This window comes from Rhinichthys klamathensis, unplaced genomic scaffold, assembly GCF_029890125.1.
Source record: "Rhinichthys klamathensis goyatoka isolate OS25496 unplaced genomic scaffold, OSU_Roscu_1.1 h1tg000656l_1, whole genome shotgun sequence".
NCBI classification, from domain to species: Eukaryota; Metazoa; Chordata; class Actinopteri; order Cypriniformes; family Leuciscidae; genus Rhinichthys; species Rhinichthys klamathensis.
The window spans coordinates 377,470-402,896 of record NW_026607099.1 but is presented as its reverse complement, the minus strand read 5'-3'; the positions used below and the strand labels follow the sequence as shown (position 1 = coordinate 402,896).

The window sequence follows — 25,427 nt, the reverse complement described above, 5'->3', positions numbered from 1 at the left end:
TGACAGCAAAATAGACTACAGAATATTTCGTTCTGTATTGACAGGTGCAATATTTGAAAATTGATTATTTATTTATAAATTATATTTGTATCTGAATTTGTCAAAACCTAGACTTTCAACCATCAAAATGTAATTTATTACAGGGTACCCCCAGGATTCTCCAACTTAAATTCAAGGCTTTTTAAGACCTTTTTAATACCATTTCAAATGAAATTCAATGCCAACTTCGTACCCATTCGACAGAAGTATAAGAGGAAAATGTCAAATCTGTATACATTTTAAACCCTAGAAAATAATTATGTACAAGGAGGCTACTTGACTGATAATTTAAGTAAAATGTTTTATTTAATTAATTTAGTACATACGCAACAGCATTGTAGCGCGCACGTGTATGTAGGCCAGTGTAATTTTGGCAGCCATTTTTTATTTAGTCTTAAGACAAAAATGTTTATTGGTCTTAATCACATTTGAGTCATCCAGTTTTTTATAGATGTAGTTGACGAAAAGTCTTTGCATTTTTTGTCCACTTTTAGTCAAACTGCAGTTACTTTACTTTTGGTAGTTATTTTATATGTAGTCTTTAGACAGAAAATGTCATAATAATTACAGGGTTTCCCCAGGTTTGATCACCCCAAATTTAAGACTTTTTTAAGACCTTTTTAAGACCACTTTAATGAAAATTAAGACCTACATCGCACCCATTATGCAGCCGTAAAACACCAGATCAAATCCCAATAATGACTATTACTAACAAATGTTTTAATTAAAAATACATTTATTATAAAAAAATAATTTAACACAATGTTTTTGGTAAATTTCAAACATTCATAACAATAAACAGATAAACTAACAGATAGACAGATTAGATAGGAGACAGGAGAGAGAGAGACCAATAGACAGATATTAGAAAGAGAGAGAGCAATAGATAGATAGGAGAGCGAGAGAGGTAGATAGGAGAGAGAGTTTTCAGTACATCACAACAACATCAAATCACTTAGTAGCTACAAGTTTCTTAGCTCAACACCTTTGGCAACAATCTCTTCGTCTATATTCTTAAGCTCAGCCAGTTTGTCTTTGTGGCTCCTTCTGAAAGCGTTAGATTTTACAATAAGTTCAGTCATCTTGCTTCCTTTGTAGGTTACAGTTTGACAAGAGTTTAGAGTGCGACAAAAGCACAACGTTGTGTTTTATTGAGTGTAAACAAATAAGTAAACACTTAAATGACGGAGTATGTTTTTATGTTTCCACTGTTCGATCGCGCCCGCGCCTCACACACACACAGTTCGATCTGTCTCTCTCACTCACACACACACACAGTCCGATCGCGCCCGCGCCTCTCTCTCTCTCTCTCTCTCACACACACACACACACACATTTCGATCGCGCCTCTCACTCGCTGTTATTTTTGTAGGTAAATGTGAGACGTTGGCAGCACACATGTCTGCTACGTCTTCTGAACAAAACAAAGAAGTGAGTTTGATGACGTATGATGACGCTTTGCAGGAGACCGCGATGATTGGTCAAAGTTGCAGAAAAGTTGCGGTGATTGGTCAAAATTGCAAGGCGCACTGAATTCACGGGGATTTGTTGAAGTTGCATTAATAGTTGCGATCGCGACATGGAGGGACTGGTTTCCCTCCCCCCCATTTCACCTTGAATAAGGCTAGTATAATGAAATTTAAGACATTCGTTTAAAAAATTAAGACTTGGCAATGGAATTTAAGACTTTTTAAGGCCTTAATTTAGGAACATGAAATTTAAGACCTTTTTAAGACTTTTAAGACCCCGCGGCTACCCTGAATTATTCTCTCTAGGCCAATTCAATTAGGCTTATGAGAAATTATTGACATTGCACGACTTTAGCAGTAGCACTTGTGCAGTTCCACATAATTATCCCTTTTTTACCATTGTAATACCTTTAAAAAAGACAGAAATAATGCTTTAAATAAAACAATGTTCATTAAATTTGCAATGTTAAAAAACATTAAAATTGCCAGTAGGTGGCGGTAACTCCCTATCTTTATGAGTGAGTCTTTGAGTCATTCATTAATTGGATCTCACGATTCGTTCAAAGCCACATATTTCGTTGCAAAACAGAGCAATAAGCCTGACAATGCTGTTTTAAATGTAGTACATCACTTAATGTTACCCTTTTTTCTTTTCTTTTTTACTGTTGTATAAAATCAATGTCACATTTGAAATCGTGTGGATATTCGGGAAACATTGCATTCTTGCTCGTATGAACACTGGTGGATATATCAGCCTGCATTTTGATCGCAGATTTAGTCGCACAAACAGCGCAAGCGGCTCGTGACAGAACACAGACCGACTGGAAGACACTTTAATTTAAGTACAATATTTTAAATAAAGATCGCTGAATGCCAACTGTTGCCAACCAGCTTGTCTGTGTTTTCAGATAATCCGCGCTTCAGCAGTGTAGAGAGAGAGCGTGCGCATGGTTGCCAGATACTATTGAAAAGACCGGGTAGAAAATATGTTCTTTTAACAGAAAAGCTCGTATTTGGGGTTTAAATTCTGTCATTTGTGGCCACAGCGGATTAAACTAGGCTAGGTACTATCTTGTTCTGTACCTCACTTGCCTAGTAACCATAATAACGGGTGCGCACGCGATCGCTTTTTCTGCTATGACGTGGAGCGCGAGGTGCACTCAACCAAAATTGTCTCTGACTCAACGTTGCATACATTTTGAATTAGCCTACATTAGTAACAGTTAATTTAGTTACGGTATGAACTTAATCCTAGCAAAGGCAAAAACATAAATAAGACCTTTGTAACGAAATCCAAGACTTGGTATACAAAATTCAAGGCTTTTAAGGCCTTAATTTGAGATGATCAAATTCAAGACTTTTTCAAGGCTTTTAAGACCCGCGGGTACCCTGTATTAATATGTATTCGTGTACAAAATAAATAACATAAACATCTTTTCCTATTCTATTTTGCCTGGAAACGCTTCAAACACGCTTGCGTGTCGCGTGAAAAATAGGCGTCGGTTTTATTTCTAGCATGCACACGTTTTCCGCGGGGGTGGGGGGTGGGGCTGGGTCGTTACTGAAGGACCTGACTGAAACCCCACGGTACGCTACTGGTTATAGTTGAACACCGTCATTAGAACTCTATAACCGCCAAAACCATGTTATTAAAATATTTTTTTCACAAAAAATTTTTATCATAGAGAATGTTTAAACACTAATATCAGCTTACGAGGGAAACGGAGGCGGAGTGCTGGAGATGATTCGGGAGAGGTCTGTGGACCCGATCGGTGAACGTGATTTCACCAAGTACCACATGTTCCTGGATCAACATCGTTGTTTATCCTGGATCAACTTTCCAATCAACCAATCAGATTTGAGGGACAAGTTTACCGTTTATGTCAAGTTTAGGTTTAGAACCAGGGTTAAGTACTTAAACATCAGTGTTATTCACCTATCATTACCCTCTGATTTTAGGGAAAAGTTATGGGTAGGGTTAGGTTTAGGGGTAGGGATTGGGTAAGGACTACATTTTGGGACAGGAATGTTGATCCAGGATAAACAAAATATGTTGATCCAGGACCATGTCTTACTTGGCAAAATCACGGTGACCGCCTCCGATCAGAGCGCGCGCTGACACGGAGTAATGCCTTGTTTATACTCGACGCGTCCGCACGAGCGAGAAAGTCCGCGCGGCAAAAATGACTCGCATGCGTCGCAAAGTCGCATGCGGCGCCGCGTCCGAGGATGAACAACTTCAAGCCGAATCTGCCCGAGATGTACGTCTCACCGCACCGGCACGCAGTTTGCGCGTCTAAATTGCAAAGTTTTTTTTGTTAAGGTTTTGTTTACTGTGTGTGATTTCTTTCATGGAAAGCACATTCACTTCTAGCTGTCTTGCTGTTAATTTTAAATAAACGTAGAGCAAGTAGCTAATCAGTGTCTGCTCGTTTATTCAAACTAAGTTGTTCTCCTTCAGCGCTCTGATTGGTTTTAGGTCTATCCAATTGCGCCCAGAGGCATTTGAGCGACGTCCGTTGGTGACGCCCCTTTGGAAATGATTTGTCTATGAAGCTTTGCCAGACCATAACTCAGTTACAACTGAGAATGGTCTGGTTTTAACCAGGCTAGCAAGATCACTGAGTATGCCTCACATATGCCTCGTTTAGATCTCATATGAGATGAGATTATAGAAAACTCCCAAAGACAAAAGACATTTGCCAAAATTCTGGAGTCTGCAATCAAAAGAAGAGATTTCAAGATTAATTCTAGCATTAAATTCCTCTGAGCTGTTATCTTCATAAACTATATAGCTCTAAACTCATACTGTATGTCAATAATCATCTCATTTGTGTCCAATTTTACTTCTAAAGAATATTAGAAGAAATATCTGAGACAAGGACCTCTGGGTCTGATTAAAGTCAGAGCACCGAGTTAGAATAAATAACTGCACTAAATGTAATGGTAAGTTTGATTGTTGACACATGACCATCATGCTAACAAAAAAGGACCACTATTACAAAGAAAGACTTGCATATTTTTTCTTTATCTGGATCTCTCTCTCTAAACTCTAGATCCAATTAAACAACAGATTTTAGCTTACAAAGTCTTACTTGAAAAAGGCAGTAGCCAAATGTGTTATGAACATGTAGTAAATCATGGCAATCGTATTGAACTGTCAGTGTCAACAGAGTTTATCAATGGAACAAAAACTCAGTATGCAAGGTCTCTATAGTGTGTTTTTTTTGGTGAGTAACCCAATCCAACACACCTAAGTTTCACTCAGACATTGCATAACCTTTGACACTAGCAAATCTTTCTTATCCCTTGCACTCACACTGATCCCTCGACTCTTCAACCATGCCTGCAGAGTCACTACTTTGACCTTTGAGAGCTGAAAACAGAAAATATAAATAAACCTCTTGGTTACTGGGTTACAGCTTATTCACTTTTACTTTCATATACAGCTCTAGAACTGATTTATATTTAAAACCGGAATAAATAACAAGACAGAATCTACAGAATTGTTTCCCGTTTGCAATGATCTTCTAAAACATGGATTTAAATATGGTACAAATATGCTAAACTGAGCAATAAGTGCTTTAATTTTATGGTAGCATTAAGTATTATACACTTATCTAAAATATTTAAATTGAGGAATGATTATTTGAAATGTACAATCAATGTTTGGGGCAAGTAAATCTTGTGTGAATCTAAGATATTTTTATATTTCTGAAAAAGACGTTTCTTATGCTTATCAAGGATACACGGTAAAATAAAGTCAATACAGTAAAAAAGGAAATATCGTGATAAAAATAGCTGTTTTAACTGCAATTTATTCCTGTGATCAAAGCTGAATTTTAAGCATCATTACTCCAGTCTTCAGTGTCACATGATCCTTCAGAAATCACTCTAATATGCTGATTTGCTGCTCATTTGTGATTATTAATAATGTTGAAATAAGTTGTGATGCTTACATTTTTGTGGAAACCCTGATAAATTATTCAGGATTCATTGATGAATAGAGTTCAAAAGAACAGCATTAATTGAAATATAAATCTTTTGTATCATGTTTTCTAACACGTAATGCATTCACTCGGATTAATTTAATAATTTATTTTAAAAAGAATCCAAACTTTTGAACAAAGTGCATCTTGATGCAAAACTCGCTGTACATTTATTTTTGTTCATACTTTCCAAGGGCAGCCATCAAGCCATAACATGGAACAATACATATAATACAGATGAAAGATATGTATGGGTTTTTATGTGGCTTGCACCTGTTAGTAGCCTCCATCATAAAGAAAATATACGAGCTCATCCTCTCTCAATGACTTTCAAACAAGACCATGAACACATGCCAGGCTTGTAAAGGATCTCATTTATATTATAGGTGCCAATGAGCAGTCACTCGGCTGTTATTTAGCTAACTATTCTGCCTTGCTAAGATGAACCAGTAACTACACCAACACTGAAACTAAACGGCTTATTGATTGAGTTTTAAAGATGATTCATATTTCTATACTAAACATTATAAGTACCTGATTGTTCGTCGCATACACTTCCACACACACATCCTGCACACTTTGTTTGGCCTTCTTCGGTTTTGACTCAAACTTGTCTCCCTGAAAGATGGTGAGAGAGGATCCATTAGAAGCACTGCACGTCTTTCTTTACAACCCATATTTAATCATTCATGTAGGTTCATCAATTATTTTTGGAAAACTACACCAGTTAATTTGCCTAGACTTGCTAAATCTTTGCCCTCAATGGACTGTGTAAGATGTCCCATGAGAAATACAGCAACTTAGACACCAAATTTGTACATTTTCTAAGTAGGAAAATGTGAGTGGTGTTTGTCAGTGCAAAACTTATGGAATTGTTTTTTAAAGAGGCCATATTATGTCTTTTTACAAAGTCTTGATTTTGTTTTTGGGCTCTACTAGAATAGTTTTTCATGCTTGAATGTTCAAAAAACACATTATTTTTCACATATTTGACATTGTTGCAGCACATTTCTTTCCAGTATGTCAGTAACGCTCTGGTGTGTGTTTCCCGTACAGCGACATAACTCACTGCTTCACTACCATAGTACGATGCATCATTGAAGAAATCAACTAGCTAGTCACGACTGTTTCCCGAAACCGTATTGTCGAACATTGGTCGTTCAACCATATTGGTTAATGATGTCACGCAGGTGGTGGAGTAATAACTACTTTTAATGAAACTGTTTGAGATCGAATTAATGCTAGATGTTTTGCTATAAATTACGGGCATGGAATCTGAGGGATATTTCTCATTTTTCTCAGTTATTTTGCTTTATTTCCAGATTCAATCATAGGCTCGTTCTTACGCACTAGAGCACGTTCACACATGCGCAGTCTTCAAAAACAGTGCTTTAAATCTCTTGACAAACAAAAAGACGTAAATGACATTTGTATGTATTCTAAATAAAAGACACAGGTTATACTGAATGTCAGCTTGCTTATTTTGCTCAAGATAAGGATTTATTGAGTCCACATGTCATGCAAAGAAGAAACTGCTTCTAACCACAGGCCGAGAGCTGTCGCTCAAACACACACCTCTGCGATGCTGTTTGCGAATGTTCGTTGGAACGATGGTTTCGGGAAACACAGTCGTTGAACTGCTGATAATGACGGAACTTGCAACCATAGTTGGCTAACGTTGCTTTCGGGAAACGCACCCCATAGTTCTTGTCTCTATGAAGCCCCTCCTTCTGAAAAGAACACTGTGCTCTGATTGGTCGGCTGGATCAGTGTGTTGTGATTGGTCAAGCTCTTCGAGCGTGTTTGGGAAATGTCCCGCCCCTTACCATAACAGCCAGTTTCAGCCAGTTTCACACTTAAACTAGTGTCTAATTTCCTTAAATGATTTTAAAAGTTATGTTAAAACTATAGAATATGAATCCATCCACACTTGCAAATGTTTTAATTAAAGGCACTTTTATTTTAAAATGAAATGTACTTGAGTTGTCTTTGCCTCTTGTGTTTGTTTTGCGATTGTGTGACCTAATTTGTTCTGCTATCTTGGCCAGGTCTCTCTTGAAAAAGAGATTTTATATCTCAATGAGACAAACCTGGTTAAATAAAGGTTAAATAATAAAAAAAATTAAAAAATCAACACACTACTAGCTAACTTAACCAGGCCCCGCCCCTTTATTTTGCGTATGCAAACCTCAAGACTACAATGAAGATGTTTCATGGAGTTCAGAAACGGTGACACTGATTTAGAGAATAACTCCAGCTGGAGGGTTTTTTGTAACTTTGCAGAGCTTTTTCATGCTCAAACAGCAACAATGACAATGTAAAAAAGCATTATAGGTTCTCTTTTAGTCAAACTGCTGTTTGGTTGCATTGATACTTACCCCTCTATTGCTGGGGATCTCAGGCCAGTTTTGGGTCTGTGTCTGTACTAAAGGCAGGGGTGGGAGAATCCTATCGACTCCGCTGTTGGTTTTTTCCTTACTCTTACAGCAACATTGAAATTGTAAAACAGCATTTTAGGTTCTCTTTTAGTCAAACTGCTTAGGAATCGAACAGGTATCATTCTGATTTACAGCACAAATAAACTGCTGTTTGGTTGCATTGATACTTACCCCTCTATTGCTGGGGATCTCAGGCAAGGTTTGGAGCTGTGTCTGTACTAAAGGCAGGGGTGGGAGAATCCTATCGTTTTTTTCCTTACTCTTAAAAAATGGTAAAGACATCCGCCCAGGGGCTGGAGGCCTGGAGAACTGGTTAGAACGAGCTGGTGGTGTGAAAGACGATGACAGACGAGTCGGTGACAGGGGCTTGATGACTGCTTTTAGCTTCTGTTCTTTCACAAGGATCTCAGTCGTGTTCATACGGTGGGTGTATGATTTGTTTTTGAAGATTGGTACAAGCCTTGGTCTTGGAAGTGTAGACTGTGACTGGATGTGAGTAAAGTGAACAATTGTGGAAGAGGAAGAGGACAGAGTTGCCAAGTTGGAGGAAGTCCAGTCTTTTGGGGCAAGAGATCTGGGTCTCTCTTTCTTTTCAGTGTGTTTTCCAGTTGAGTCACACTGACTATAGTGGTTTTTCGCGGTGTCCCGTGGGCATCTGCTGGGAAGCTGGTTCAGTACAGCCCTGCTGCTGTTTTCTGTTGTCACGTTTACAGGCAGGGTCTCAGAGGACTAAAAATGTAAGGAAAGAAAAGTCTGTGAATAGGAAAATACTTCCAGAGAAAAGTTCCAGTGTAAATGTGCACATGAAGAGCAGGTTAGACGCCATATTGAATTTAATACATATGAAAACGAGGTCATGACGGATAGAGGATAAAGGTCCTAGATCATGTCATTTAAACAACTCACAACTCTTAAAGTGCCCCTTTAGTCAATTTTATCCCTTAAAACGAATTGGTTACCTAACGTAACCTCGGTTCTCTCTAGATGAGGGAACGAGTATTGCGTAAGCTAGCTTACGCTGCGGGAAAGATTCATCTTTGCTGAGAGTTTGAAGCCAAAAAATTATTTCATAATTTGTATCCATTGACAACGCAGTTCCTCTGCGGCAGACCTTGAGCAGGCTAGCTAGCAGCTCATTGGTTCGCTCAGAGAGAACTGCTTAAGCCTATGGGAGAGCGGGGCTGAACCCGCTGCCAATGAGAAGCGCCCGCGCGCTCATTGCATCATGGCCCGCCAGAATGGGCGTGGCTATGGTGTATATAACAGTCTCTCCCAGGCTTATATGTTGATTTATTTCAGCGTGAAGCGAAACGCTAGTAGCGCAAGCACGGCCGGGAACGCAATACTCGTTCCCTCATCTAGAGAGAACCGAGGTTACGTTAGGTAACCGTTTCGTTCTCTTACGAGAGGTTCTCTCGTATTGCGTAAGCTAGCTTACGCTGCGGGAACACCTGGTCAACGCCGTGCGCGCCATGAATCCACTCATGAATCCCGGGGTGATACCGGGGGATTTTTAACGTGGAGTGAATGTAATATGAGGCCGGCAGAGCGGGCACATGAAGTGTATACATAAGCATCTAAGGGGAGCACAAGGGGCGAACCGGTTGTGTGAGGGACTCCCAGTAATGCAGCTTCTTAGGGAGCTGATCGTTAGACAGCTAGTAATTTCGCCTGCAAGGCGGGAACTTCCAAGTTGTAAAATCTGACAAAAGTGGACGGGGAGGCCCATCCCGCGGCCACACAAATGTCATGAATGGAAATTCCACAGGACCATGCCCACGATGAGGCCATGCCTCTAGTGGAGTGCGCCTTGATGCCCAGAGGGCAGGGCAGGCATTTAGATGCGTAAGCAGAGGCGATAGCGTCCACTATCCATCTAGACAGTGTCTGTTTAGAGGCGGCCAGACCTTTGGTGCGCCCCCCAAACGACACGAAAAGCTGCTCAGCGCGTCTGAACGCGGCAGCGCGCGTAGTGTACAATCTCAGAGCCCGCACCGGGCAGAGGAGATTGGCGTCGCGCTCACTATCGGATGAAGGTAGAGCCGATAGGGAAATAATCTGAGCCCTGAACGGGGTACCAATCGCCTTCGGGACATAGCCATGCCTAGGTTTGAGAATGACAACAGAATCATTCGGTCCAAACTCAAGACACGCGGCGCTGGATGAGAGCGCGTGAAGATCCCCCACGCGTTTTACTGAGGACAGAGCCGTCAGAAAAACGGTTTTGAGCGAGAGGTATTTTAGGTCCACAGACTCGAGCGGTTCGAACTGGGGTGCTTTCATAGCTTCGAGAACTATAGAAAGATCCCAGATAGGAACCGAAGGGGGGCGCGGAGGGTTCATCCTCTTAGCTCCCCTGAGGAAGCGGATGACTAACTCGTCTTTGCCCAGGGACTGAGCGCGTCGGGGTTCAGAGAACGCCGCGATGGCTGCCACGTAAACCTTGAGAGTGGAGGGGGACCTGCCCTTGTCCAGCATCTCTTGAAGGAAAACAAGCAAAGACGGCACCTCGCATGACCGTGGGTCCAGATGTTTGTCGGTGCACCATTTTGAGAACACAGACCATTTAGACGCATAGAGCCTTCTCGTGGAAGGTGCTCTAGCCTGTATGATAGTGTTTCTTACTCCCTCTGGCAAATCGACGAATAGTCGTTGATCACCCATGCATGTAGCGCCCAGCGCCGTGGATGGGGGTGCCAGATCGTGCCGCGAGCTTGAGAGAGGAGATCTGCTCTGACTGGGATGGGCCACGGGCCTGTCTGTGACAGCTGAGTGAGCTCCGGAACCCAATTCTGACTCTCCCAACGCGGGGCTATGAGGAGCACCGAGTGGCGTGTGTCCCTGATCCTCTGAATTACCTGCGGTAGCAGAGCGATCGGAGGGAATGCAAAGAGCGGGCGGCGAGGCCATTCCTGGGCTAGCGCGTCCTCGCTCCTTGAAAAAAATATTGGGCAGTGAGCGTTCTCTTCTGACGCGAAGAGGTCCACTTCTGCTCTGCCGAATAGCCGCCACAGTATTTGGACCGTTTGTGTGTTCAGGGACCATTCTCCTGTGGAGATGAGGTTCCTGGACAGTATGTCTGGACCGTCGTTCAGATGGCCCGGCACATGCGTCGCTCTGAGCGAGAGCAGGCGGCTCTGAGACCAAACTAGAATGCGGTGTGTCAGTAGGAAGAGATTCCTGGATCTGACACCGCCCTGACGGTTGAGATAGGAGACCACAGCCATGTTGTCCGAACGGATCAGGACGTGGTGTCCCCGAATGAGCGGGAGGAAGCGCGAGAGCGCGTTCTCGACCGCAAGCATTTCCAGACAGTTTATCTGTAAGGGGCTTTCCTGTGTCGACCAATGGCCGAAGGCCGGTGAGCCCTCGCAGACTGCACCCCAACCCGTGTTGGATGCATCTGTCGAGATGACTTTTCGGCGGGAAAAGGTCCCCATCGTGACGCCTTGCCAAAACCATTCTGCTACTGTCCATGGCTGCAGCGCCGTGAGACATGTCTGCGTAACCCAGATCAGCTGGCGGCCCGTGTTCCACGCGCGGTGGGGTACACGGCTGTTTAACCAAAGCTGAAGCGGGCGCATGTGCAGAAGGCCCAGCTGAAGCACAGCGGAGGCTGAGGCCATGTAACCCAGCATCCTCTGAAAAGTTTTCAGAGGTGTGCGGGTGCCCATCTGAAACGAGGCGGCTAGTCGCTGAACACTGCGCGCGCGCTGTGTGGACAGGCGAGCCGTCATCGTGACCGAGTTCAAATCTATTCCTAGAAAGGAAATCGATTGACTGGGTTGAAGGGAGCTCTTTGTCCAGTTGACAGAGAGGCCCAGCGTTTTCAGATGGTCGAGGAGAACTGCGCGGTGCGACAGAAGCTCCGTCTGTGATTGAGCCAAAATCAGCCAGTCGTCCAGATAATTCAATATGCGCAGCCCCTGGCTCCGCAGGGGGGCGAGCGCCGTATCCATGCACTTCGTGAATGTACGGGGCGCCAGGGATAAGCCGAACGGGAGAACGGCGTATTGATAAACATGACCCTCGAAGGCGAAACGTAAGAATGGCCTGTGACGGGGATTTATCTGGATCTGAAAATAGGCGTCTTTCAGGTCTAGAGAGATGAACCAGTCCCCCTGGCGCACCTGCGCGAGGAGTTTCCTGGTAGTGAGCATCTTGAACGGTCTCTTCATGAGCACTTTGTTCAAAAACCTGAGATCTAAAATCGGTCTGAGGCCGCCGTCTTTCTTGGGAACCAGAAAATAACGGCCGTAAAACCCCGACTCGGTCATAGATGGCGGGACTCTCTCTATGGCGCCCTTTTGCAACAGCGTCGCAATTTCTGAGCGGAGCGTGCCGGCGGCCAGCGGGCTGACAGTAGATTCGAGCCGAGCGCGCGCACGAGGCGGGCGGCGGCGAAACTGTAGCAGATAGCCGTTCTTTATAATGCTTAGCACCCACGGGGAAATGCCTGGAATGGCTTCCCACGCTTTGGAGCATGCGGCTAGTGGCCGAATGGCTATATCGCCCTGATTGCTGCACATAGCGGGCTGGACACAGTGTGTGGGCGCGCTTTGAATGTGTGTGGCAACGGGACTTGCACTCAGAGAGGAGTCTATGGGCCGTGAAACAGAGCGAGCAGAGAGGGGACACGCGCATGAGCTCGTGGGCGTGTTTATGTTCTCTGATACTAGAGCGGGCTGTGCCCGTTTCATGTGGGGGGGCTCTGAGAGAGACACGGGATATGTTATGCTTGTGTGTATGGGTGAACACATGATTGTGGGCACATTTTCTACACAACTGGCATATTTTCTCTTTTTGAGATTTCTCTGGGTAGCCGTGAAAACGGCTTTTTGTCGCTCGCAAGCGGGCTGGGACACCGGCTTGTTTGTGGCGGTAAACACTACAGCAGTCGGCGAAACAACGGGGACTGGCAGAGGGCGAAGCTTTGACGGCGGTCCGGCCGCAGCGGGAGAGCGCCGTCGTTTTCTTAACTTTGCTAGGCAGACTTCTGATGATCAGGCTTCAGCGTGATCTTGGGTCGCGGGCCCCGTGGGGGCGGCGGTCTGCGGCGGCTGTCAGAGCGAGAGCGAGGGCGGCCGCCCTGTCTGCGCTGGGCTGTTTGAGTCTGCGGAGGAGGGCGCTGTGGTGGAGCTCTGGCAGGAGGCTCGCGAGAGCGGCCTGCGGAAGAGCTAGCGCGGCGGGGCAGAAACAAATTCATGGCCTGAGTGGCTTTCTGGACCTCGGAAAAGCGATCGACGATTCCCGTGACAGCAGATCCAAAAAGGCCCGTCGGGGAGAGGGGCGCGTTAAGAAACGCGGCGCGCTCAGAATCTCCCATGTCGGCGAGCGTGAGCCATAAGTGTCTCTCGGATACACAAAGGCTGGCCATGCATCTCCCCAGAGCTTGTGCGGCGGCTTTAGTGGCGCGAAGGGCGAGGTCCGTAGCACTTCTCAGATCCGTGACAGCGGAGGGGGGGTTTCTACCGCTCTCGGCCCACTCACGGAGAATATCGCTCTGTAGCACTTGGAGGACAGACATAGAATGCAGCGCTGCGGCGGCCTGACCGGCGGCGGCATAGGCGCGAGCATGAAAGCTCGAGGTCGCTCTGCAAGCTTTCGAAGGAAGCGTGGGGGAAGAGCGGCATCTAGCAGAGGGCGGGCAGAGGTGTGCGGCGACCAAGTCCTCAACGGGCGGCATGGCTGAATAATCTTTTTCGGCGGCTCCGTCCACCAAGCGCAGCGAGGCGGATATATCGGAGCGGTTTCTAGCCGAGAGTGGGGCATTCCAGGACTTCGTCAGCTCTGTGTGAAGTTCAGGCAGGAATGGGGCGGCCCGGTTGCACGCGGGGGTCGAGCGCCGATGAAAAAAGCTGCCGTCCATCCGGTTCGGGGCCTGCTCGGGTGGAGGAGACCACTCGAGACCGAGGCGTTCGACGGCCTGTGAGAGGAGGCGCATTAGTTCTTCCTCTATTCCGGCGCGGATCCCCGCCGACTCTCTCGTGGATCCGAGAGATGACCATTCCTCACTGTCTGACGCGAGCAGTGAACAGGAATCCTTCTCCTCCGCGGCGTCATCGGAAGCGACAGAGCGGCCACTCGGCGGCAACTGTATGTCCGGCTGGGGCGGGGAGGGAGAGCGGGAAGCGGGAAGCGGCGGCGGCCCGCATGGTTCCGCAGGGGGCTCCGGCGGCCTCTGGGCGCGGCGTTTCTTCTTCCGCGGCGAAGAGAGAGGCGGTGCAGGAGCGGATTTTGCCGCCAGAAGTCGTGCCCGCAGGGACGACAACGGCAGGCTCTCACAGAAGACGCATCCTCCATCCGCGAGGGCGAGTTCTGCGTGCTCGAGTCCCAGGCAGAGAGCGCAAATGACATGGCGGTCTCCGTCCTCGAGAGGAGCGCGGCAAGAGCCGCAGGAAAAACGAGACATCTTTAAAAAAACGCTCGGCTCTTTTAGATAGTAGAGAAAAAGGATACAGTCGTCGGATGGCGCTAGCTTGCAGGGCGGCTGAAGGTGGCGAAGACGGCCGGCTTCTTCAGGGTCCGGGAGCTCGCTAGAGTGATGCCTTCTCGACGGCGACGGCTTTTCTCAGGACAGCAGAAGCGTGTAGCTCGCTGAAGATGAAATGAATCAACATATAAGCCTGGGAGAGACTGTTATATACACCATACCCACGCCCATTCTGGCGGGCCATGATGCAATGAGCGCGCGGGCGCTTCTCATTGGCAGCGGGTTCAGCCCCGCTCTCCCATAGGCTTAAGCAGTTCTCTCTGAGCGAACCAATGAGCTGCTAGCTAGCCTGCTCAAGGTCTGCCGCAGAGGAACTGCGTTGTCAATGGATACAAATTATGAAATAATTTTTTGGCTTCAAACTCTCAGCAAAGATGAATCTTTCCCGCAGCGTAAGCTAGCTTACGCAATACGAGAGAACCTCTCGTAAGAGAACTCATCTTTGATCACCAACATTACATATTTAAACGTTTTTTTCCTGTAATTTTTTTCATGCATGCCTTAAAATAGCTTGAATGTAATTCTATCCCCTTGCTTCATTTAGTATACTTGGAAATATAAATATGCTAATTAGCCCCGCCTCCACTCACTCACACCAGCTCAGAGATTCACTCGGTCAGCTTGCTGAGGTAAACAGTGTTTGTGTTTAAATGGTGTTTTCTTTACAACATCGGACACATAACGGTAATTAATATGATTAGCCTTTTGTTCCCGTTCGCCATCTCAGAGTCTGACCACTGCCTCAGTATCCTTAGAAATGCTTTGAACAACTCAGAACGTCAGTGGAGAAATTATATAGTTCATCATAACATCGTAATTTACATCATACACCCGCTATATTGCGATATCTACCCAATTTTTTATATCAACAGAAAAATATACCGGGATAACCTGGCTTCTATTGAGACTTCACTGTTTCAGAAAAAACTAAAGACCGCCGGCATGTACGTGATTGGTTTCAAGGTAGTTTGTGATGTCAGAAACACCAGAGATTTCAAACCGTCTATTTTCACTGCAGTTTTAAGGAGAAAATACTCAGCAATGGTGTTGACTTATGAATTCGCACATGGTTTGTCTTAAAGCACATTAAAGGTGCTATATGGAACTTTTCTTCTAAAATTAATCCTTTTTTTATTGCCTGTGTGTGAAGGGGTTGTAATCACACATTACAATGATCCACTTGTCGGGTTTTGCTATTACCTCTGAAGGCCAGTATTCCTATTTCTATGTGAAGTCTCCGGGTCGGATTTACCGCGAAATCCAACGGATGTGACGTGCATGCGCGCTCCCGAGCCTCTCTCCTTATATACAGTCTATTGTAGACGGTCAGGGAGTTACGTCCGGTTAAAGACGCACGTTTTTCGGCTTATATCTCAGTCAATCTTTGATCAATATTCCCAAGACTCTAATCGTTCGTAGTGCTGGACGGGGCCTTTCGAACGAGCCCACCCCCGAGGTCCAACTCGCCCGGCTGCCCGAGTTATAGCCGTTCGAATTCGGGGGTCCCAGCGAAAGGCGATCCGGTAGGGGGCATCCCCGAGGCCCGCCACTCTAGCGTTCGGGCAAGGGTTCCCCTGGGACCTCCTCCCCCGAATTTGAGCTCTCTGGGTCTTTGCGTTCCAAAGATACGAGCGATTTTCTTCTGAGATCGTGACGTCACCGGCGTCGGCAATTTTGCAGCGCGCCCGATGGTTTTCTGCTACTATCTCCGCGAAAACACCACCAAAAACTATGGAACTTATATGGTTCTTTTCAGCTCGACTAGATGGTCCCAACGAGCTCGGTGCTCGCCGAATCCGTCTAGTATTCGCCGAGATATTTGCGTAATAGACGGTATTGTCTATGAGTTTGAGCACGAGCGCTCTTGTAAAATTTGGTTGCAATCTGAAACATCACCACTAGAGGCCGCTAAAAGTTACGTAGAGCACCTTTAAAAACACCACATATAAACAACATTAAAAGCTTGATTTTCACCACAGGGGGACTTTAAAACTGTTTCATGGAGTTTTTGTCTACTGAAAAACATTTCGTCAGCTGAACAATCTCTTTGTTGTGCGATCTATTGAACACACTGTATTCTATTCCTCACAGCCTCGTTTTCATTCCTGTCAAAAATGATATATGGCGTTCCACTGACTAAGGTCTATGGTTGATTCTATGCTGTTAGAAACCACAAATGTCTAAAAAATTAACTTTTAAAGGATCATTTACCCTTAAAGTTAAATACCATTATTCTTTTATGAATTAAGTTTTTCGAGTATGATCATCAGCACACCAGAATGATAATAAAGGCCAATATGTAAAATATGTAAAACTCGAGTTCAAAAGTTCTTTTTGATTATCAAGAGACATTCACTAAACATGTGTAAAAAGAAAATCATGAGAAGTTCCTCTGTGCATATAAATACGAATAATTCACGCAATTATTAGTGAATGAGACCCATTGTTTATTGGGGAACACTGCAGCCGTGGTATCTTGAGCCAAAATCGACATTAACTTTAAATATAAACTTAACAATAAAACAATACATTTATTTTAAGTTATATAATCTCTATATCATCTCTTAACTCTATAAACTCTAAAAGTGGCTGTGTAAATGCAATTTTTAATGATCTGATGACATTAAATGCTTTATCATATTATTTTTTAAATCATTATTTATTTATTTTTGCCTAAAAGAAACAATCCACTTCAACTATTCCATTAATTTTTCAATAATTTTCCATATTTCATTTCATAAAATATGGTATTGTGGATAACATGGATTGCAACACTTGAATGACGCAAATACATCATCATGTTACATCATGGCCGACTAACTCTACCTCCAGATCTCTGAGACATGGAAAAAAAACGCTTTCTCGATAACGAAATCTGTAAGGTTCTGTAAGGTATGTTGATAATGATCCTGGAGCTAGAAATGCTTTTTTGCATCCAACATGAATTAAACAGTCAGTTAATCATTGCTGCCTAATGTTGCCATTATCAATCATTACAGTCTATGAGATTAATGAAAGCTTCCTCTGCGCCAGATTTCCATCTGTACCAACACAGGGAACGACACACATAGCGTTTCAAATCACGTTTTACAGCATTTGTCAAAGTTTAATAACATCAACCCTCAGCTCTGGCCAGTATAAATTAAACCTTAACCCATCTGGCTGACTGTTAGACTCTCCTCCATGCGCCAACAACAACTAAATGGAAGAAATGATCTAATGTAGTATTAGATATTGTTCTTACTGGAAACTCTTACTTGTATTCTTTTAATTAAATGACAAGCATCAATTATCCTACAAACTGAGAGGTTATTTTACTAGGCAGACCTCACCACAACCAATTTGTCCAAATAAACACTTCTCATATGTGTGTGAGGTAATTCGCTCCACTTTCACTGTGAGTTTAGTAGGGTTGTGAACCTACACTGGTCTCACGGTTCGATTACGTTTATCATGTCATCGATGCAGTTCAATTCGATATCATGATGCATTACGATGCACCACATCCTCAATTTTCAATATTACTTCAAAAGTGATGTGTGCGTGCGTGTGCGTGTGTGTGTGTGTGTGCGTATTCGCCTGTTCGGGAAGTCCCAGTGACAGAAACAGTGACATTCAAGGGAGTAAATCCTGTTTATGCCATTAAGAAAATGAAATTCTGTCAAATCAATTTTGTTTTAAAGAAATGTTCATTTAAAAGCAGCGCTCATTCATCAGTGTATAATGTTACCATTAGAGATGCGCGCATCAACCGTCGCCGAGTCCGCTGTTGAAGGTGACGATCATCCATTTATAGTCACACGTAACAATACCGAATAATTGTAATTTGATCATCGGGTACTTAAATCAGAGAAAATGATTGGGGCGGGTGGATGATTTGTATTTGGCTGCGGATTCGGGTGACGTTGGAGTTCATCCGCGTATGTCACTCTAAAGCAGTCAGACTCTGCCAGGCGTTAACAGCTCGCGGTGAAACGGCTAACGTGGTTTATCTATTAGTGCGTGACACAGCGCGTGTCTTCTCCAGGTCGTGCTTACCAGGTTGTTCATAAAAGCCCAAATGTGCTCAGGTGTAGGCTTTTAACCCTTTAGCTGTCACCCCGCTTTTTGAGCGTTGACGTGAAAATACACTACCCAAACTTAAACGGTTGTAATTCATGAAGCCTTTGTACTTAAGACTTACGGTTGGTCTCTTTTAAAAGAAGACTCTTGGCAGATTATTGCTGAAGTGGAATAAATTAATAGAATTAAATTATTTAAAAGTTATTGAAGTTTAAGTTTATTGTTATGAAAATATATGAAAATATATATTTTTCTTTTATTAAAAATATATATAAATGAATATAGGTTTCAGCCTAAAAATGACAGAAAGTCAAAGCCATATATCTAACCAAGTTGTGTTCCAAATTTGAAGTTGATATCACAAACATTGAAGTTCCCATGAGATTTTGTTTAGGCGTAGTACCAAAAATACCCACCGGGTGCCATTGCATTCCATTGAATTTAATTGTATGCATTCTGCCATTACAAATTAATACATTTCTATCCAAATATCACTTCTGTCACTAAATACGGAACCTTGAGACTCAGACCTTTCTGACAATATGTGTTTTGTCAAGATTAGAACATTTTTGATAATAAATTATGAAAGATGATGCCCAAAAGGGGAAGGGCCTAATAAAAAAATACCGTTTATATGGTAACGCAACGTCCAATTTCAAAACGGTTTTCACAGGATGAATTCTTAAGCTTTCAAATGATACCTAATTTATGATAACTACTAAAATATGTGATATAATAATAATAAAAAATGATATATATATATATAATATTATACTTTTTAGAGGACTTTTTACTTTACTTTTTAAAATATAATTTTATCTTTTTTATTGATAATTACTAGATTATGTTTTATTATGAACTTTTAGCATTAAAAAACAAAGTTTCCATTATTAAAAGTGTGTGCGTCAACTTTTTGTGACAAAGGTCAGAAACTCCTGTAATGACGTCGATTTTTTGAGGCGCACTCTTGTCATAAATTCATATATTACTGTTCATACATAATTTGTAAGAAAAAAAACAGCGCTAAAATATCTATTAAGGAGTCTTAGACCTTTCCAACGATATATAGTTTGTCATGACTAGATTAGGATTTAATAGTAATATAGTGAAGTAAATTTAGGTTGCCCGTATACGGGCAGGTGACAGTTAAGGGGTTTTAAAGTAGTTTTTTAATTACTTGCACTCGCGTTCGCCTCCCTCTGCCATTATATGCTACCGCGACAAAGCACATCTGCGACAAATGACGTCAGAAAAGCGTCAGTACATTATAATCGGTTATGGTCTATTACTGAACCGATACCGAATCGTCCACGTCTGCATCGCGATGCATCGTTGACAATTAATTTCGACACCCCTAGAGTTTAGGCAAGCTATTATATTTTGAGAAAATGTGAGATTTTATAATTCAAGGGGTCTTTATTTTTGAGAGTTTATGAAATTAAATTCACATAATTTTTTAATAATACCTTAGAGAAACAGAAAAACAAAATAGAAAATGTTCTCTACAATAATCTATGCAATTACATTTTAGCTATAGCTGACATTCAATGAACTGGGGTGGCAAATGCAAATGTGCCTCATCCTCCAGGCCACAACATTTTTGTTGTTTGTAAGTGGAGTGGATGATTCTGGTCTTGTTGAACGCTGCGATCATTTATAAGCATTGCATGTGCAGTGAAGTGTTTTGAGATGCTGTCTCATTTGATCTCTTATATTGGCGGTTGATGTATAACGTGTCCAAGGACTTTCAGTCAACATCAACATTTCAGATTAAAATGTATATGGGTGTAAAAGGAAACAATGCTGATCATCGGTCTGTAACTGGCCAATATTTATTTTAATTTATTCACCATATTTAATCAACTTTTTACTAGATTCTACTTGTGGCGTGACACATTAATTAAAATCAGACATAAAAGCTGCATGCATAAGAATTAGGAAAATGTGCAAAATCCTGTATAAAATAATTTTAGCTTTAAATTAATTTTTAAATGAACTCCAAAAGTGTGGAAATGCAGGTTTTAATGATCTGATGACATTAAAGTGTTTATCATATTATTTAAAAAAATATATATATATTTAAAAAAATATATATATAGATAATTGTATGTTGCCTCGAAGTAATCTATTGAAGCTCCATTCATTTTTCAAACATTTTAAATATAAATCCTTTTATTATTCACCATATTTCATCACTTTTTAACTGATTCTTACAATTAACATCAGGCCATAAAAGCTGCATTCATATTAATTAATGCATAAGATAATTTGCAAAATGCTATATAATTTTTTTTAGTTTTTGATGGAGAATGTCATGCCACACCACAAGACATGGCAACTTCCTAAAAGTATTTAATGTCTACAAACCCTGTTTAAAATGGGATTTCTACTGTCTGCCTAATCCACTTATTTTGCAACACGAATATAAAATCTGGATAACACATGCATCTTTGGAACATCCATAAAGGAACACGTCCAGTTGCATCTGTGTTACAGATGAGCATAGCCATAACAAATTAGACAATGTCAGATGTAATACTAAGCGGCAGAGTGCAGAACTTGATGTCAAATCCAATTGATTATTACTTTATATTTTTCAGCAGAAGTCCCTGAGTAATGGCATGTTTGTGTTTATGGACACGTGTGTGTATGTAATACCTGCGTGACTGGTCTCTTCAGTTCATTGCTGTAGTAGCAAGGCTTGCAGGTGATCCAAGCTGAGAAACCACACACACTCTCCAGTACAGCCTGCAGATCTGATGTAAAGCTTCCCAGCACCCCCTGCAGGTCCACTCTGGGAAAGCACTGTACTGGCTGAGTGCGTATACAGCACAACGGATATCTGAGCAGGACGTCAAGGATACATATCTCTGACTGCCAAGATAGAGAGAGAGAAAAAAAATCACAGCTTTCCAAAAGAACAAAGCGGTTATAAATTAGATTGTACAGCAACTATGCAAACGTGGCACTTTTAAAAATGCATTGTGTGTTTCTAGTCTTTAATTTGTCCCTGCAATGTGTGATGCTATACAGACCTGATTCCATATGTGCACAGACCTAGCACAAGTGTGAAAATGAGGCTTATGTAATATTAATATTGAGAAACGTGTTCAGGAATGAGTTAACTCATTGCAGATACCGGGATGAAACACAGATGAAGGCTGCTACTCTTACAATTTCTTCAGTTTAGAGTATGTATACAGTGTGCAGAATGCAGATTTTCTTTATGTACACAACCATTTAAATGTTTTTTTTTTATATACACTACCACTCAAAAGTTTGGGGTCAGTGAGAATTTTATTTTTATTTTTTGGAGGAAAGAAATCAATACTTTTATTTATCAAGGAATAATTAATTTGATCGAAAGTGACAGTAAAGACATTTATAATGTTACAAAAGTCTTTTGAACTTCCTATTCATCAAAGAATCCTAAAAAAAAAAAAAAAAAAAACTGTACAACTGACAGACCAACAACTGTTTCAACATTGATAATAATAATAAATGTTTCTTGAGCATCAAATCCTCATATTATACTGATTTCTGAAGGATCATTTGACACTGAAGACACTGACACTGGTGATGCTGAAAATTCAGCTTTGATCACAGGAATAAATTACACTTTACTATATATTCACACAGAAAACAGCTGATTTACACTGGAATAATATTTAATACTATAACTGATTTTTGTTGTATTTTTAATCAAATAAGCGCAGCCATGGTTAGCAGAAGAGAATTCTTTTAAAAGTATTTAAAATCGTACCGACCCCAAACTTTTGAACGGTAGTGTATATATATACTTTCATTAAGCAAAGACATTAAATTAATGTAAAATGACAGTTAAGATATGTAAATTGTTACAAAAAAAATCAGATAAACGCTGTTGTTTTGTTCATTTCTTTTCAAGAATCCTGAAAAAAAAACTGTTTTCAACATTGATAATAATCATAAATGTTTCTTGAGCAGCAAATCGGCAAATTAGAATGATTTCTGAAGGATCATGATGAACAGAAAACTGTTATTTTAAATTTAATATTTAAATTTCACAATATTACTGTTTTAATCGCCTCCATTTTGTTTAAATAAATGCAGCCCCGGTGAGGTATAAGAGATAAAACACTTGACTTTCCATTTATGAAGCAACCCGTTGGAATCATTTCTATTTTGATTATCCCTTTCTTGATTCAACATTTGATTTTGTCATCAGTTCTTTGACACAAAAAGGATTAAATATGCAAAATAACCATGCAACCATTAGATAACTGTACGCCACTCACAAAATTAAACATGCAATGTAATGAGGTCACGTGACAACCATGTATCATACTAATGTTTGAAATGCTGCATAATGCAAACTGTTTCACATGTTGGCAGTGTTCAGTGTTCAGTACGGCACAGTGTGTGGTAAACAGGGTGCTAGTCCTGCAGTCTGAACAAATCTGCTAAATTCTCCAGAGTTCAGCCCAATTCACCATAACTACCTGCCAGGCTCATGTCCACTAGGTGTCATTATCATGCTGCACGAATGTCAGTCTAAGCCAGACCTCTGTACTACTTTTCACATTCAATTTGTAATCCAGCAGCACTTTTTTGAATGATTTCTGAAGGATCATGTGACACTGAAGTCTGGAGTAATGATGCTGAAAATTCAGCTTTGATCAAAGGAATAAATTACATTTTACAATATATTCAAATAGAAAACAGTTATTAAAAATGTAATAATTCTTCACAATATTACTGTTTTTACTGTTTCAAATGCAAGCAGCCTTGGTGAGCAGAAAATACCTTTTTCAAAAACATAAAAAAAAGAAAGAAATCTTAATTACTTTTGACCACCAGTGTGTGTCTGAAAACCAATTTCTGTTTCTAGCAACAATGCAATCAATTCATTTGTGATGCTGTAAACAGAGCACAAGCATAAAATGACTATAAATTGGTGTTTTGGGCAAGTTTATGCCATTTTACTGAAACATGGATGAAATCAATACCTTATTAGCAGGTAACTGACAATAAACTACAATAACAACTGCCTTTACTAAAGGATACGTGAACGGCTTGTCACCTATTAGTTTGAAGTACACACTGCAGTAGATGACCTCCTCTTCACTCACTGAGGGCAGCTGATATCCATACTAAACCAAGAGACACAGTTAAAGAGAAAGAGAAAAATAAGTGAATAGCAACGTTGGAGAGACAAAGACAGGAACATTAATACAGTTTAGTGACATTAGGTAATAGACAAACAATAAAATCTGCACTTAAAACTCTGTGTTCGAGTATATTTGTAAGCAAGCAAGCACTTTCAAACTAAATATTTGGATGTGATTTGGTTTTGAACAGATGGTGCATATACACGATATAAATGAGCAATCGTGCATGTCTGCACATACATACAAATGCTGTTTGATAAAGCCAAGCCTTACGAGTCTGTTTGTGATCAAAGGTTACATTGTGACCTCTAATCCAAACAGAAGTGGATCAGTGTGCTCAACACACACACACGTTGTGTTTTCATGTTTTATGGGAAATTTCCATAGACGTAATGGTTTTTATACTGTACAAACTGTATATTCTCTCCCCTTACACTAAACCTACCCATCACATGAAACTTTCTGCATTTTTACATTTTCAAAAAACATCACTTAGTATGATTTATGCTGTCTTCCTCATGGGGACCAAAAAATGTCCCCACAAGGACAAGGATTTTAGATATTGCCATCTTTGTGGGGACATTTTGTAGGGTTTTGTAGACCCCATAATGTAGGGTTTACCAGGCCACACACACAGTACTATATGTGCTCACACACACACACACACACACACATTAACAGAGTGGCATGCCAATGCAACACTTCTACAGTCTTAGCAACAGGATGACAGATAATTTACAAACTGTGTCAGACACTGAGACATTTAATTTTATATTTAGCAATATTATTACAACATTATTTTCCTGTTATCTCTGTGAAGCTGCTTTGAAACAATCTGTATTGTAAAAAGCGCTATATAAATAAAGGTGACTTGACTGAGACACCATTCACTGTGAAGCCACATTGTTTTAATGAGGTTCTGTACAGTGAATGAAACGCTATAATGATCTGTAAATCGTTTGCTCCAATTTAATAGTCTGGCATATTGATAGAAATGTTTATTAATATGCACTGTCCCTGTAATAAATAAAAAATAAAATAATAAAATAATAATACAGTAACACTATTTTGAATTTATTATTGCATTATTTATGATGCATTTGGTGGTTAACCAGAGCAAATACAATTGACCTTTTGCCGGCCCCTCCCCTAAAACGGCCATTGTCCAATCACACATCATAGCAACCGTTACTATGTGAGCAGGTCCGTCAAACATTGACTCCAAGCAAGATGTAACGTTTGTAAATCGGACACTAGGTACCCTAGTGTTGTGTTCTTTCCGTTTCCAAAGCCGAAAACACAACGTGAGCGGTGCCTACAATGGATAACAGTGTGGACGGCCCCACTCCCAGTCAAATGTGTCGAACATGGTTAACTCGCGTGCAGCGTGCGTGAGACACTGAGATTAGTCAAAGAAACATGGAGAAAGCAGACCAAGAGGATCCACAAAGGAATTACGTTTTCTAAAGGGTTGTTGTTAACATGATATTCTCGGGGGAAATGAGCAGCAGTCACTAGCAGTGCAGCACCCGTAGACTACAGTTTAGAGGAGTGCACGCTCGCAACGGGGGAAGCATGAAGCTTAACGTTACTTGACAACATCAGTTCATATATCAATATCGTAACGAATAGAAATAACCTTAAATAAATACTTTTTATGTATTTTTTTTATTTATTTATTTATTTGTTTATTTAACAGGGACATTGCACAACAAATGTGTTGCACAGACCAGAAATAGCTAGAAGCTAATTTTCATCTGTAGTCCCTGGACAGAGGCAAGGTGACA

The 25,427-nt window shown here is 41.6% G+C and overlaps 1 protein-coding gene across 1 annotated transcript in view; it reads right to left on the bottom strand.

The window, feature by feature from the left end:
- Nucleotides 1-4,550: 4,550 nt before the first annotated feature.
- The window catches only part of LOC130076502 (uncharacterized protein C18orf63-like), a 36,681-nt gene continuing 15,804 nt past the window's right edge, over nt 4,551-25,427 (bottom strand). Inside the window, exons 9-13 of the mRNA XM_056241598.1 lie at nt 23,537-23,622; nt 21,149-21,332; nt 8,107-8,664; nt 6,032-6,115; nt 4,551-4,884 (exon numbers count right to left, since the gene is read on the bottom strand). Of these exons, the coding sequence (XP_056097573.1) occupies nt 4,762-4,884; nt 6,032-6,115; nt 8,107-8,664; nt 21,149-21,332; nt 23,537-23,622 (1,035 nt within the window). The 3' untranslated portion in view covers nt 4,551-4,761. The remainder of the gene's footprint in view (nt 4,885-6,031; nt 6,116-8,106; nt 8,665-21,148; nt 21,333-23,536; nt 23,623-25,427) is intronic.